Source organism: Dromiciops gliroides, chromosome 3 (genome assembly GCF_019393635.1).
Source record: "Dromiciops gliroides isolate mDroGli1 chromosome 3, mDroGli1.pri, whole genome shotgun sequence".
Taxonomy (NCBI): domain Eukaryota; kingdom Metazoa; phylum Chordata; class Mammalia; order Microbiotheria; family Microbiotheriidae; genus Dromiciops; species Dromiciops gliroides.
In genome coordinates, this window is record NC_057863.1 from 626,468,410 (window position 1) to 626,484,920 (window position 16,511).

Genomic DNA, 16,511 nt, shown 5'->3' on the forward strand with positions numbered 1-16,511 from the left:
CACAGCCTATAAATATTAGAGGCAGCCCTGACATTGAGATGTCTGACTCCAAGTCCAGAATTCCATTCTCTATATCATCACACTGCCCATGGGATGATTGCTGTGATGATAATGATAGTGAAGAAAGAGGAGCTTCCCTCCCAACACATCCCAATTCAATGACAAAACCCATCATTTTCACCCACCTGTGTCTGCAAAGTAATAAAGATGAGAGAATATTTGCACCGTAGGCTCTCGACCTCACACTGGAAATCTGTTGCTTAACTTCTAAAATCCAAGAGGGTTTTTTTCTTTATGAGCACTGATGTGTCCATGGAGGGGGGACAGACTATGTCCCTAGGACTAGCCCTGAAAAGAGAGGCACTGGGACAGGAGAGATGGAAAATCTAAGTAGGTTCGACCTGGCTGCCATCTATGAAAAGACCTGGGAGATTGTGTGGTCTGAGGGGAAAGTGCTGGATTTGAAGGATGTCAGTGATCATTCCAGTGCTGCTATGGTGTGAGTGACTTTGGTCAAGTCATCTAACTTTCCCTGCCTCAGTGTACTTATATGGAAAATGAGATGCAGGATTAAGCAGGGGTTCTGAATGGGAGCTCTCTGGGTTTCAATGTAATTGTCTTGACATGTAATCCTATGCATTTTATTTTATTCATTTAAAAGAGAAGAGCTTCATAGGCTTTACCAGACAACCAAAGGGGTCTATAACACATACACACCAAAAAAGTCTTAGAACCCCACAATGAAAGGATCTCTGTGTCTATGGCCCTTTGATATATTGCTTTGGAGGCACAAGGAAGGAAAAGCTTTCCTGACTCCCATTATTCTTCCCTTTCCCTTCCCCTTCCCTTTTCCTTTTCCCTTCCCTTTCAACCACCCCAAAACCAGCTAAGAGGCTACAAAAGTGCCCTGTGTCCTCCCAGCCCTGGATGTAATGGTCCTTTTTCTCCTGCAGAGGTTCACCCTTGTGCTGGTCCTGGTGACCCTGGCTGCTGCCTTCGGATCAGCTTTCCAGTATGGCTACAACATCGCAGTGGTCAACACACCTCACAAGGTGGGCTGGGGCCCAGCCTGGGGATGTCATGAAGTCAGGGAGTGAATGGGAAGGAGAAGAAAGGACTTGGGGGAAGTGGGAACCTTCACCTCATGCCCAAGCACTTCCCACAAGCAGAATCCTAGAGTAGCCCCTTTGAGGAGTGGAAATCAAACACAGGTAATACCCAGAAGTCACAATCCTTGCCTTCAAGCAGCTAGATGATGTTGCATGGGGAGTCTTTCAATGTTGCATGATTACTGTGGCATTAGGAGGCTGGGAAGCCTGCTTGGTGAGGTGAATGGAGTTACCCCAGAAGATCAAATTATACAATTTCAGAATGGGAAAGGGCCTCAGAAGTCATTTAGTTGACACTATAACTGGCCAGGATTTACCTCTATGACATCCCCAAGAAGCATTCTAATGGAATATCAAACAGCTTGAGGACAGGACCTTGTTTGGGGTGTTTTTGTCTTTATAGCAATCAATCAATAAGCATCATTAAGCTCCTATTGTGTGCCAGACTTTGTGTGAGGCACCGGGGATACAGAGACAAAACTGAACCAGTGCCTGACCTCAGGGAGTTTACATTCTAATAATAGCTAATAATAATAATAGCCAGTGTTTATACAGCATTTTAAGATTTACAAAGTACTTTACAAATATTATCTCATTTGAGCCTCAAAACAAACCTGGGTGGGCAGCTAGGTGGCACAATGGATAAAGCACCGGCCCTGGATTCAGAAGGACCTGAGTTCAAATCCAGCCTCAGACACTTGACACTAACTGTGTGACCCTAGGCAAGTCACTTAACCCCATTTGCCCTGCAAAAAAATAAAACAAAACAAAAAAACCTGGGAGGTAGGTACTATCCTGGCTTTACAGATATGGAAACTGAGGCAGACAGAGATTAAGTAACCTTCCCCAGGATGACATAGCTAGTAGGTATCCAAGGCCATATTCGAACTCAGGCCTTCTTGACTCCAGGTCCAGAGTTCTATCCACTCATTGTGGCTCTTAGTTATCTATCTGTATTCTGTTGAGGGAGATAGCTCCTTGAAGGCAGGAATTGGTATGTCTGTGTCTTGTGGTTGTTGATTTTCTCTGTATACTTAACCCTTAGTACAATGCCTGCCACATTTTTCTTGACAATTCACACTCCCATAAAAAGTTCAGCTATATAATATGTCCCTCTCAAGGTTCTAAGGTATCCCTGAGGGGTTGGAGGTATCTCTTTTCTTTTTTTTTCTTTCTTTTCTTTCTTTCTTTCTTTTTTTTTTTGGTGGGGGGGATGAGGCAATTGGGGTTAAGTGACTTGCCCAGGGTCACACAGCTAGTAAGTGTCAAGTGACTGAGGCCAGATTTGAACTCAGATCCTCCTGACTCCAGGGCCGGTACTCTATCCACTGCGCCACCTAGCTGCCCCTCTCTTTTCTAATGTTATTGATTTGAATCGTCATTCCTCAGTATTTCCCCTGCTATTAATTGCCAGTAATTAGCACCTTAGTTCCATTTAACTAATATAAATTAGTTTTTGCAAAGGTAGACTTACTGAAAAGATACTGAATCTTAGAATAAACATTTCATGAAGGGGCACAATCCCCCCTATATCACCTTGGTCCCTGGGGAGTGTGGGCTGAAACTTAAATTCACTTCCAAATGTGCCATAGTGGATGTAGGTAGGAGTTCTCATCTCAACTTCTACTGGGCTGGGTCCCCCAGGTCATTCTTCAGGGTTTTGCTTCTGGGCTGCCTGGATGAAAAATTTGGCATAGACTTGAGCTCTTAGACCTCTGGTGACTCAAATCTTGGAATGGACTTCAGCTCCTGGATCTCTCTTCTGGCTCATCATTCTAACTTCTTTTTTTGTTTTTGTTTTTTTTTAATTACTTTTTTTTTTATTTAATTTTATTTTTTAGTGAGGCAATTGGGGTCAAGCGACTTGCCCAAGGTCACACAGCTAGTAAGTGTTAAGTGTCTGAGGCTGGATTTGAACTCAGGTCCTCCTGACTCCAGGGCCGGTGCTCTATCCACTGCGCCACCCATCATTCTAACTTCTTGAAGCTCACAAAGTCAGAAGTGCCTTCAATACTCCTTTACCTAAAACCAGGAAAGAGCAAACACAGAAAGGTGAAAAGCAGAGGACCATGTTATAAGGTCACAAGTTGGCCCTGAATGGGGAAAGTCTGGAACCTCTCCCCATCCAGAGGTTTACAGCATGTCTTTCTCCTCAAACACAACCAGGGAGGAAAGCCCCAGCACCAAGTGATTCATAGTGACTGGTAAGCCACTTTTTTTTTTTGGTGACGCAATTGGGGTTAAGTGACTTGCCCAGGGTCACACAGCTAGTAAGTGTCAAGTGTCTGATGCTGGGCCAGTGCTCTATCCACTGCACCACCTAGCTGCCCTGGTAAGCCACTTTTGAATACACATCAATTTCAAATCCATAGCCGATCAAAAGACTCCTCTTCACAATGTGATCGTGAGTCTGAAACTAGTTACAGAATGTCTGATAAATGATCTGAATAGGGAAACAGTGTCTGCCCTGAAGGGATTGACATTCTATATTCTTACATTGTTACATACCATCATGCCTTTCTAGAATTGGGGGTCCCCAGCCTCATAGGGATTGTATCAGCCATGCTCACCATCTCCCCCAATTACATGTAAGTATAGACAGAATATAGGAGCAGTTAGTGGTACAGGCCTGGAGTCAGTAATACTCATCTTCCTGAGTTCAAATCTGACTGCAGACACTTACTACCTTTGTGACCCTGGGCAAATCACTTCACCCTGTCTGCCTCGGTTTCCTTACTTATAAAATGAGCTGGAGAAGGAACTGCTAAACAGCTCCAGTCTCTTTGCCAAGAAAACCCCAAATGGTGTCACAGAGTTGAACATAACTGAAATGACTAAACAACAAAATATACAGAATATATATATTTTTTTAATTCTTTTTTTTTGTTTTTTTTGGGTTTTTTTGTGGGGCAATGGGGGTTAAGTGACTTGCCCAGGGTCACACAGCTAGTAAGTGTCAAGTGTCTGAGGCTGGATTTGAACTCTGGTCCTCCTAAATCCAGGGTCGGTGCTTTATCCACTGTGCTATCTAGCTGCCCCCAGAATATATTTTAAATGAACAAAAGGTAATTTGGGGGAAGGAGGGCATTACAGACTGGGCAATCAGTAAAGGCTTCATGTGGAAGATGGGGCTGAGCTGAGTTTTTGAAGGAAATCAAGGATTCTCGGGGACAGAGATAAGGGAGCCAAGCATTCCAGGCATGGAAGACAGCCGGTGCAAAGGGACAGAGAGAAAAAAATAAATAACTTGGGGCAGCTAGGTGGTGCAGTGGATAGAGAACCAGCCCTGGATTCAGGAGGACCTGAGTTCAAATCTGACCTCAGACACTTGACACTTACTAGCTGTGTGACCCTGGGCAAGTCACTTAACCCCAATTGCCTCACCAAAAACAAAACAAAACAAAGCAGAGGGACAGAGAAGGGAAATGGAGGGTTGTGTGTGAAGGGTAGCAAGGAGACTAGTATGACTAGATTTTGGCATATGTAGATGGGAGCCACATGTGAAAAAGCTGCAAAGATAGCAAGGGTCTGGGATGTGAAGAGCTTTAAATGAAAACGGACTTTATAGTTGATCTTAGAAGTCATAGGGAGCCATTAAATTTTATTGAGCAGGAAAGTCACTCAGGAGTTCACTGATGAATGTTTAACAACTCATTCCCCATAATTAAAAAAAAAAAGTACAACACACTTTTAAGTTTAATCTCCACCATTAATATTTTCCCTATGACTTTCTTAAATTTAAATAATCAACAGAACAATAAATCAAGCCCTAATTTGCAGTATTTGCCAATTTCCAAGGTATAAATGCCCACACTGGAAAGAGCTCTCAGTGACAGGTTTCAGCATATCCCCTTAGGAGTCAAACCAAAATAGCTTCTATTTATATAGTTCTATATGGTTTTGCAAAATATTTGACATATGTTAAGTACTATTATTATCCCCATTTTATAGATAAAGAAACTGAGGCCAAGAGAGGTTAAGTGGCTTACCTAGGGTCACACATCTAGTAAGTATCTAAGCTAGGATTTGAACTCAGGTCATTCTAAGTCCAGCACTCTCTGCCACCTACTCAACTCTTACTTTGCCATTTTTGTGGATAATGGATTGGAGAGGGGAGAGACATGAGATAAGGAGACCAAATCAGAGGTTATCATAATAATCCTGGTGGGTGATAATGAGTATTTGAACTAGGGTGGTGGTTGTATGAGTGGAGAGAAAAATGACAAGACTTAGTAAAGGATTAGAGATTGGGGGTGAGTGAGATTGAGATATCTGAGGTAATGCTGAGGTTGCAAACCTAGGCATCAGGAATCAATCAAAAAAATTGTTACGTGTTTACTATGTGTCAGGTGGGCAGCTAGGTGGTGCAGTGGATAGAGCACTGGCCCTAAACTTGGAAGGACCTGAGTTCAAATCTCACCTCAGACACTTACTAGCTCTGTGCCCCTGGTCAAGCCACTTAACCCCAATTACCTTAAACATCTGGGACCATCTCCAGTCATCCTGATTTTATATAAATATATATATATACACATATACATACACACACACACACACACACACACATATATATTGCCACTGGACCCAGATGGCTATGGAGGAGAGACTAAGTTTGGTGACCTTGCACAGCCCTCCCTCACTTAAAGCTAATTCAGTGCAAGTCATGACATTACCCTGATGTCATGATCCTCTTCAAGAACAAAGGACAAACAACAACAACGTCTTCCAGGCACTGTCCTAAGTTCTGGGGTTACAAAAAGAGGCAAAAGACAGTCCCTGCCCTCAAGGAACTTATAACCTAATGGAGGAGAACCTTCTAACTGGAAGAATTGTGGTACCTTTGACAATAATAGAGAAGTTCAGATGGAGAAAGTGCTGTTTTGAACATGCTGAGTTTGAGATGCCTTCAGGACAACCAAATTGAAATGTCCAATCCTCAGAGGTCCCTAGTTGATAGCAAACTTTAAAATGTCAAAGGGGAAATTAAATCCAGGTCTCTCTTGACCCTAAGTCCAGAGGATTTTTCCTTTCTTTCTTTCTTCCTTTCTTCCTTCCTTCCTTCCTTCCTTTCTTTCTTTCTTTCTTTCTTTCTTTCTTTCTTTCTTTCTTTCTTTCTTTCTTTCTTTCTTTCTTTCTTTCTTTCTTTCTTTCTTTCTTTCTTTCTTTCTTTCTTTTATCTTTCTTTCTTTCATTCATTCAGCAAGCATTTAAGTGAATACTATAAACAAAGCACTGAAAGAAAATGCAAGGACAAGAAGAAAAATATCACTGCACTAGAATTCACATTCTTGTGTATGTATGTATATGCATGCATGTGTGTATGTGTACACCATGTGTATGGGGATTGAGATATGACCAATGTCTACACAAATGAAGATATGCAAAATATAGGATGTTTACAAAGTAATGTGATGAGGAGGGTCTCAGGAAAATTTTCATACAAGAGATCAACCTGGAGCCAATACTTGAAGGAAGAAAGAGCATTGCCTGTAAGAGGCACAGCCTATGCAAAGGCTTAGAGATGGGAGATAGAATATTACATATGGGAAAAGCACAGCATCTTACTGCTTTTCATTCTCCTAGGTTTGATAGTCATGGTATGAGCTAATGGAATAGTGTTCTCATGTTGCTTGTCCAGCTCTTGTGAGCTACAATTTGAACCACACTGCCATCTAGTGAGAACCTCTTCATGAAAACTTGAGTAAAAACTGCACGGCCAATATAATACAATCCAACAAGCATTTATTGAGTACCCACTATGTGCCAGACACTGTACTAGGTGTTTGGGATGTACTAGGTGTTGGCTGAATGGTTTGTATTTTATCCTCGAGGTAGTAGGGACCCAATGAAGTTTCTAGAGCAAAGGCAAAATGCAACCACACATGTACTCAAGGAGATTATTTTATTTATTATATGGAAACTGGATTGGAGAGAGAAGAGACAAGGAGCTAGGAGTCTAATTAGTAGACTTTTTATGATAGTCCAGGGAAGGCAGGCTAAGGATATGAACTAGGGAGTTGGCCATGAGCAGAGAGAAGATGGATGCAAGAGATGTCATGTAGATATAATCAACAAGACTTGGCTATTGATTGGATAGGGAAGATGAAAGAGTGGGAAAAGTCAAGAATGATGCTCATGTTGTAAATCTGGGTGCCTGGAAAGATGGTGGTGTCCTCAACAGAAAAAAGGGAAGTTTGAGGATAATGGAGCCTGTTTTGGACATGGTCAGTTTGAGATGCCCTGAGGAGAGCTATGTGGAGATGTACAACAAGCAAGTTAGTGATGTGGGACTGCAGTACAAGAGAAAGCCTAGGGGGCAGCTAGATGGCGCAGTGGTTAAAGCACCGGCCCTGAATTCAGGAGGACCTGAGTTCAAATCCGGCCTCAGACACTTGACACTTACTAGCTGTGTGACCCTGGGCAAGTCACATAACCCCATTGCCTACAAAAACAAACAAAACAAAAAAAAAGAGAGAGAAAGCCTAGGACTAGATAAGTCAATCCAGGAATCATCTGGGATCAGCTAGGTGGTGCAATGGATAGAGTACCCTACCTGGAATCAGAAAGACATGAGTTCAAATCCTACCTTGAGCAATTACTAGCTGTGTGACCCCGGCCAAGTCACTTAACCCTCTTTTCCTCAGTTCCTCATCTGTTAAATGATCTGGAGAAGGAAATGGCAAACCATTCCAGTATCTATGCCAAGAAAACCCCAAATGGGGTCACAAAGAGTCGAACACCTTTGAAAAATGACTGAACAACAATAACAGGAGTTATCTGCAAAGAAAGGTTAATGGAACCCATGGAGACTTGATGAGATCACCAGGATATAGAGTGTAGAAAGAGAAGTGAAAGGAGCCATGGACAGAACCTTGGGGGACAACCTCAGTTGGGGGGCAAGACATGAATGATGCCCTAGCAAAGGAGATTGAAGAGTCTATCAAGGTAGATAGGAAAAGAGGGGCAGCTAGGTGGCACAGTGAATAAAGCACCAGCCCTGGATTCAGGAGGACCAGAGTTCAAATCCAGCCTCAGACACTTAACCCTTACTAGCTGTGTGACCCTGGGCAAGTCACTTAACCCCAATTGCCTCACCAAAAAAAAAAGATAGGAAGAGACAGATAGACAGACAGAAAGGAGGAGTATGGGGGGAGAGAAAGAAGGAGAGGAAGGGAAGGGAGGGAAGGGGAAAAGAGAAGAGGGAAGGAGAGAAGAGGAGAGGGAAAGATCTCAACAAGTTCAGTGAGGCAGAGAAGTCTGGAAGGAGGGCATGTTGCAGAAGGGATGCCAAGGCCCCATCCAATAGTGATATTCTGTGATTCTGGTGAAGTCTTGGGCAAAGAGGAGGGAGACACCTTTTGGTAGGTCGGGTGCCCCATCCCTTTGCTTTTCACTTTTTTTGTTGGTGTTTGCCAAGTTAGATAAGTCACTTGGGTTATGGCCTGAAAGTCTTCTTCCTTGGAAACTCCCTGACCAAGGTTCTTGACCTCAACAATGTGGGGGATTGAGACTCATCTGAATCATTTCTCCTGAGTCATGTGATGTCCTTTGGGGGATGGGGATGTGGGTATTTTCCAGGTCTTGAAATCATTTTATAACGAAACCTACTTTGAACACTATGGAAAATTCATGGATGAGAGTTTGCTGTTGCTTCTATGGTCTGTTACCGTGTCCATGTTTCCTCTGGGGGGCTTCTTGGGTGCCCTTGTCGTTGGCCCCCTGGTGGACAGGTGTGGCAGGTAAGCTGGGTCTGGGCTGCCTTGTTCCCATTCTTCTTCCAACTAAATCATGTTTTCTTTTAGTCTCAGTGTCTGTAAAAGGACAAACAGTGCATGCCAATCAACAGGCACAGCCTTGTTCCTGAAAGTCAGGAGATCGGCTTCTGCTCCCATCTGAGGGGTTTCAGCCTGCAGGCCCCTCCCAACTCCCATAGTTTCTGTTCTAGGGCCCTCCCAGCTCTGATATCCTGTGTTCTAGGGCCCTCCCAAGTCTGACATCTTGTGTTCTAGGGCCCTCCCAAGTCTGACATTCTATTCTTAGTGTAACAGGTATTTAAGAATGGACTGCCATTCAAAGACTTGGAATTCAGAAGGACGATATGGCCTCTCAGTTCTCAAACCCTTACTATATTCCCATTCTAAACACTCAGATTTAGGGCTGGAAGAGACCTCAGAGACCATCTAGTCTAACTCCTTCATTTTACAGATAAAGAACCTGAGGCCCAGAGAGGTCCAGTCATCTGCCCAAGGTCACACAGGCTAAGCAGGACAAGTGGGATTTGAACCCAAGGCTTTCTGACATTCAATTTAGTGTTCTTTCCAGTGTACCAAGGCAGTCCCCAACCGAAGGCCTCTACTTCCTCTCTACAGTAGAAAAATGCTTTATATGCTCCTTTCAATGGTATCTTTCCAGTGCTCTGAACAGATAGATGCTCTGTTGCGTGTATACTTAGGATTTATTGATCTTTAAATCACTTCTTTCTAATATGGTGCTTCTGACAATGAGATTTTGCATGTATCACCTTCAGGTTCAATGTTCTTGAAGATACCTTGCCCAAGAGCAGGTGCTCAATAAATATTTATTAATAAGCTTTAATTACACAGTCAGGCAACCTGCTGATTACAGCTGTCACAGCTGTGGCCACTCCCTGTGGGGTCCTGTTTTCTGACACTGCTGCCCTTCCCAGATTTGGGCCCCAAGTCCCCCATGTGTCATAGCTTCCTATCTTGCTACATAATAAACAATAATACAACTTTGTACTTTGCTTTCCTCATACAAATCCATTCCTCTCCGGATGTTCCAGTATTCTGATAAGGAGAAAGGTACGGGTCAGGGTCCTCCAGGAAACACACCCAGCCCATGGTCACAGAAAGAGGCCGGATCCACTATCACTGCCTCTATAGGACTGGGTAACACCTGATCTTTGCATTCTGTAGGAAGCATTTGATGTGGGGGGAAAACCCTCTCATTCAGATTGTAGGAAGATTTGTTTAAAAAACAAGTTTCCAAGCACATAATCCCCTGTTCATTCTTTGTTTGAAAATGGTACCACTAATTACAACTGGATTATAGCCATTTATTGAAGTAGGTCTCATTCGAGAAAGCCATTTTCCTAGTACTTAAGTATTTCAAGATTCCTTTTGAGTAGTCCTACTAATAACAAATGGATCTTATCCATTCATTAAAGTAGGTCTTACTCAGAAAACCAATTTTTTTACTACTTAAATATAATCATGATTCCTTTGAGAGTAGTCCTGCTAATCACAAATGAGTATTATCTAATCATTACAGAGACCTTAGTGAGGAAAAACAAATGTATTTGGGGGTGGGGGGGGGCAATGAGAGTTAAGTAACTTGGCTAGGGTCACACAGCTAGTAAGTGTCAAGTATTTGAGGCCAGATTTGAACTCAGGTACTCTTGACTCCAGGGTCGGTGCTCTATCCACTGTGCCACCTAGCTGCCCCGAAAAACAAATTTCTTAAGGAACATAGGCTCCCTGATCCAGAGCTGGGAACCTCAGGCACAGATTAGTACAGTCTAGTCACTTTGTACATGAGGATAATGAGGCCTAGGGAGAGAAAATGATTTGCCTAAGGTCAAACTGAAAACGGTTCATTTTTTTTTAACAGAATGGTGAGGCTAATTACAAATCTTTTTTATCTATTCACAAAAGTCCCTCATGCTTAAGCACACAAACTTTTATTTTTTATTTATTTTTTTTTGTTTTTTTAAAGGGCAGTGAGGGTTAAGTAACTTGCCCAGGGTCACACAGCTAGTAATTGTCAAGTGTCTGAAGCTGGATTTGAACTCATGTCCTCCTGACTCCAGGGCTGGTGCTCTATCCACTGCACCACCTAGCTGCCCCTCAGGATCCTTTTCTCAATCTCCTTTCTTTTTGACCTCTCTACAGCCTTTGGCACTGTCCATCACCTTCTTCTCCTTGAGACTACTCTATCCTGGTTCTCTTCCTCCTTATCTGATCTCTCCTCAGTCTCATTTGCTGTATCTTCATCCCCGGGATGTCCACTAACCATGAGTGTCTCCCAGGGCTTACTTTTCTTCTCCCTCATTAGCTCCCATATTTTATCTCTGGGCTGATTCCTGGGTCTGCTGATACAGCCCCTAACCTGTCTCCCAATCTCCAGTCTCTCATCTCCAACATTTCTCAACATGTCCAAAATAGCACTCATCGTCTCTTGCCCTAAATCTTCCCTTCTTCTGAACTTCCTTATTACTCCAAAGGGCACTTCCCTCCTCCCATTCACCCAGGCTTGAAACCTAGGTGTCACTCTCCTATGTCTAATTAATCACCAAGTCCTCTCTATTTTGTTATTGTTCAGTAGTGTCTTACTCTACATGAGCCCATTTGGGGGTTTCTTGGTAGAGGTACTGGATTGGTTTGCCTTCTCCTTCTCCAGCTCATTTTAAAGATGAGGAAACTGAGGCAAACAGGGTTAAGTGACTTGCTCAGGATCACACAGCTAGGAAGCCTCTCAGGCCAGATTTGAACTCAGGATGATGAGTCTTCCTGACTCCAGGCCTGGTGCTCTATGCACTATGGCACCACCTAGCTGCCCCCCTCTGGATTTTATCTTTGTAATATCTTTTGGGTTTTTTTGTTTCGTTTTTGTTTTTTTAGCGAGGCAACTGGGGTTAAGTGACTTGCCCAGGGTCACAGAGCTAATTAGTGTTAAGTGTCTGAGGCCAGATTTGAACTCAGGTACTCCTGAATCCAGGGCCAGTGCTCTATCCACTGTGCCACCTAGCTGTCCCTTCTGTTTGGCTTTTAAAGCCCTTTATAACTTGTCCTCTCCTACTTTTACAGGTTTCTTACATCTAACTCTCCTCAGTGTATTCTATGAAGCAGTGACACTAGTCTCCTTACTGTCCTCAAATAAAATCTCCAGGCCCTGGGCATTTCCCCTGGCTGTCCACCTCCCCTACCTCCATCCTGGAATGTTCTCCCTCCTCATCTTCACCTCCTGACTTACTTTAAATCTCATCTAAATCCCCACCTTCTACAAGAAGCTTTCCCAGATCTGCCTTAATTCTAGTGCTTTCTCTGTGTTGATTATTTCCCATTCATCCTGTCTATAGCTTGTTTGTACATAGCTATATGCATGTTGCCTGCCCCGTTATACCAGCACCTCCCTGAGGGCAGGGGACTGTCTTTTACCTTTCTTTGTTTCCCTAGCACTTAGCACAGTGCCTGGCACGTACCCAGCCTTAGTCCAAGAGAGCCCAAAGAAATCTCCCTTATTTCACATTGTACCTGAGATGCTGGGATGAAGGAGGGTGGGCATAGGGAAATCAAATGAAGATTAATAATAATAATAATAATAATTCATGTTTCCAACAGTAGGAGCTCTTATTTCTAAAAGGTCTTTAGCAAATATATGAGATAGATAGTTTTAGTAATATCCCCATTCTACAGATGATGAATATGAATGAAGCTACCAACTTCTTTGGGACTCCAGATTCACCGTGCTGGGTCTGGGCTCTACATCTGTATGCCCTTGGGCAAGTCATTTAACCCCCTTGGGCCTCAGTTTCCTCATGTGTAAAATGAGGGAATGGGACTAGATTTCTGACCTGTGAGAAAGCTCTTTCCTACACACCAAATTCTTTCCTTTCCTATTTAACATATCTCAATCCTTAAAACCAAAGACCAGAATCCTGCACTGGGCAAGCCCTGCCTGTGGCAAAAGGGTCTGGGGAAACTGATCTACCCAAAGATCATTTGAATTCCCACTGAAGAGCTGAGGAAGGTGAGTGGTGGAGCAATATTTTCATGGGACTATGTCAACTGGCTCCAAGGAGCTTTCTGTACAAAAATAACCATTATGCAGAGTTAGACCCCATCCCATCTTCCAAAATGATGCTAAAGACAAATTCTTGACCCAGGCTAAATGCAGCATTTGCTAACTGTCTGTTATGTGCGTGGACATGAGCTAGGGCAACGGAGATACCAAGACTAAATCTCCAGGAACTTACATTCTACTAAGGTACTGCAATACACCAATCAATCCAACGAGCATTTATTAAGCACCTACTATGTCCCAGACAACTATGCTCAGTGCTAGAGATGAAAAAGACATAGATGAAACAGTGCCTGTCCTCAAGGAGCTTCTATTCTATCTGGGAGAAATCCAATACTCCTTCTTGAAGGATGAGAAGAATCTGAAATGAAGAGGAAATGGATTGCAGACAGAGTGTGCCAAGACACAGAATGGAGATGGAACCAGAGATTAATGCTCACAGTTACCTCTTTCCCTCCTTCCCATTCCAGCACTCTCTTCTCACCAACATTCCCAAGACCACTCTGGTGACAAACTGTCTAGATCCCATGTCCAATAAGCTTAGAGTTCCTCGGTCAGCAGCCCCTCTCGCTCCAGGGAATGTTGATCCTGCTAGCCTTCCCTTTCCCAACGGGTTAATTGATTCTGGGCTCTCTTTCCAGAAAGAGGACTCTGCTAATCAATAACATCTTCTCCATCATCCCTGCCATCTTGATGGGATCCAGTAAAGCTGCCAAGTCATTTGAGATGATCATCGTTTCCCGGGTGATGGTGGGAATCTGTGCAGGTAGGTAGACCATAGCCCAGGTGACCTGGGGAAGAATGAGAGTGAGGTGTCACAGAAACACCCCAACTCCTTGCTCTCAGTCCCTCACTACACTCTTACTCTGTTCTCATCTGTCAATGCTTACTCTCAGAAAAAGATAAGGTCATTCACTCAAAATGCCAATAACTGATAACAGCTTTAGGTCATTTTGTTCTTGGGCAGCTAAGTTGCACAGTGGATAGCGCACCTAGTCTGGAATTGGTACAGACCTGAGTTCAAATCCTACCTCAGGCAATGACTAGCTGTGTGACCCCGGGCAAATCACTTGTTTGCCTTAGTTTCCTCATCTGTAAAATGAGCTGGGGTAGGAGATGACGTCTTTACTTGCAAGTCAATTGGATTTAAGAGAGGGAGGGCTGTGCAAGGTCACCAGCCTCATTCTCTCCTCCAGAGCCATCTGGGTCAAGTGACAAGATATACATCAGGATGACTGGAGATGGCCCTGGATACAGTGGGAGACCTTGGCCTTTCTAAGCTAAGGCCTTTCCCAGGGCTCAGTTTGTCTTAGGAAATGCCCATTCAGTGATTAAGGTTGGGTAAAAAATGAGGCAAAAAAAATGGCTTCTTTTACCTAGTCAAAAAAAAACAAAAAACCACACACAAACCAATCTGGGATGGGAAATCTAAGAAAGGACTTTAGAGGCTTTCCAGGTGACTTACAAGATCTTGGTCAACTCACTGAAGGACCTGACTCCTTCCAAGGTCAAGATCAGGTTGTTTAAAATGTTTTCTACATTTTTCCTCATTTTAATTGTATTTTGACTGAATTTAATACCCCCTAAAATCTCCACATACAAAATAGAGTAGAACAGAAAAGAGGGTTATGTGTGGAAATGAGGTTCTCTGTTATATACAGCTTGCTTTGTGTATAATAAATATAATAACATGTATAATAAATTCAAAATGTTACTTTCAAATCTCTCCCTCTTGTCTTTGTTTCCTTCTGAACTTCTTTTAGGTCTCTTCTCTACATTTTAAACTCTAGTTTTAATTTTTTTTTTTTGTGAGGCAATTGGGGTTAAGTGACTTGCCCAAGGTCACATAGCTAGTAATTGTCAAGTGTCTGAGGCCATATTTGAACTCAGGTCCTCCTGAATCCAAAGCCAGTGCTCTATCCACTGCGTCACCTAGCTGCCCCTAGTTTTAGTTTTTTTAACCTTTTTTTTTCCTTAGGCGATTGGGGTTAAGTGACTTGCCCAAGGTCACACAGCTAGTAAGTGTTAAGTGTCTGAGGCCGGATTTGAACTCAGGTACTCCCGAATCCAGGGCCGGTGCTTTATCCACTACACCATCTAACTACCCCCTCTCGTTTTAATTTTAAACTTCTGTGGGGGCAGCTAGATGGCGCAGTGGTAAAGCACCAGCCCTGGATTCGGGAGTACCTGAGTTCAATTCCGGCCTCAGATACTTGACACTTACTAGCTGTGTGACCCTGGGCAAGTCACTTAACCCTCATTGCCCTGCAAAAAAAACACAAAAAACAAAAAACAAAAAAAAAACAACTTCTGTGACCCACTCTTACTTCTTGGGTGAGAAGTGTGACCCTGTCCCTCTCCTAATCTTCTATCCCAAATGCATAAAGAAAACACAGTCTTTGTAACAAATAAGCAGAATTAAGCAGCATAAATCCACACATTTGTGTATTGACTAGGTCCAAAGAGACATGCCTCTTCCTTTACCCTGAGTCTATTATAGCCCCTCTAGCAGGAGGTGGGTAGCATCATTCATTATCATTCCTCTGGAACTGTGGTTGGTCACTGCTTTGATAAGAGTTGTCGAGTCTTTCAAAGTTGTTTGTCTTTATAATGTTATTGTTGTTATTGGGATGCATTGTTCTTCTGGTCCAGCTCACTTCCTTCTGCATCAATTCATGAAAGTCTTCTCAGGTTTCTCTGAAATCCTGACTTTCACAACTTCTCATATCCTAGCAATATTCCATAGTCTAACTTCTTAAGCTGTGGGTTGCAACTCCATATGGGTCACATATGTAAAATGTGGGGGTCACAAAAAAATTGGCAACAGTAAAAGATTATGTATACCTATTTTATATATCTATACACCTGGGGTCACATAAAAACTTCTTGGGTGAAAAGGGGTCTTGAGTGGAAAAAGTTTGAGATGCCCTGTTCCATAGCATTCATGTACCATACTATATTTGGCCATTCTCTAATTGATGGGCACTCTCTTTGTTTGCTAGAAGGAAAAGTGTCATAATAAATATTTTTCTACATGTGGGTCTTTCCCTTCTTTCTTTGATCTCTTTGGAACTTAGACCCATTAGCAGTACCACTGGTATGCACAGTTTAGCAATTTTGAGGACTTGGTTCCAGAATAATTTCCATAATATCTGGACTAATTCACACCTTCACCAAGGTACCCCAGTTTGCCCATCTTCCTATTGCCCCGCCAACAAGTGTCATTTTCTTTTTATAATCTTTTCCAATGTGATAGGTGTGAGATGGAACCTCAGAATTATTTGAATACATTTCTCCAGTTACTAGTGATTTGGAATCTTTTCTCCAATATGTCTGTGGATTGCTTGAATTTTGTCCTTTGAGAACTGTCTCTTCATATTCTTTGACAATTTATCTATTGTGGAATGGTGGCCTTTCTTATATATCTAAATCAGTTCTTTCTACATCTTACATTTCAGATCTTTATCAGAGAAGTTTGTTACAAATATTTTCCCTTAGCTAACTCTGTCATTCTTTTTTCAGATGTATTGATTTTGTTTGTACAAAATTTCCAATTTTATCTAATTAAAATTGTACATTTGA

At 42.7% G+C, this 16,511-nt stretch overlaps 1 protein-coding gene across 2 annotated transcripts in view; it reads left to right on the top strand.

Moving 5' to 3' along the window:
• Positions 1-881: 881 nt before the first annotated feature.
• SLC2A7 (solute carrier family 2 member 7) overlaps positions 882-16,511 on the top strand; it is a 31,805-nt gene continuing 16,175 nt past the window's right edge. The window contains exons 1-3 of one of the 2 annotated variants that reach the window (XM_043995075.1): positions 882-1,068; positions 8,680-8,848; positions 13,571-13,695. In XM_043995075.1, coding sequence (XP_043851010.1) covers positions 933-1,068; positions 8,680-8,848; positions 13,571-13,695 — 430 coding nt within the window. In that variant the 5' untranslated portion in view covers positions 882-932. The remainder of the gene's footprint in view (positions 1,069-8,679; positions 8,849-13,570; positions 13,696-16,511) is intronic. The other variant, XM_043995077.1, reaches the window with a different exon arrangement.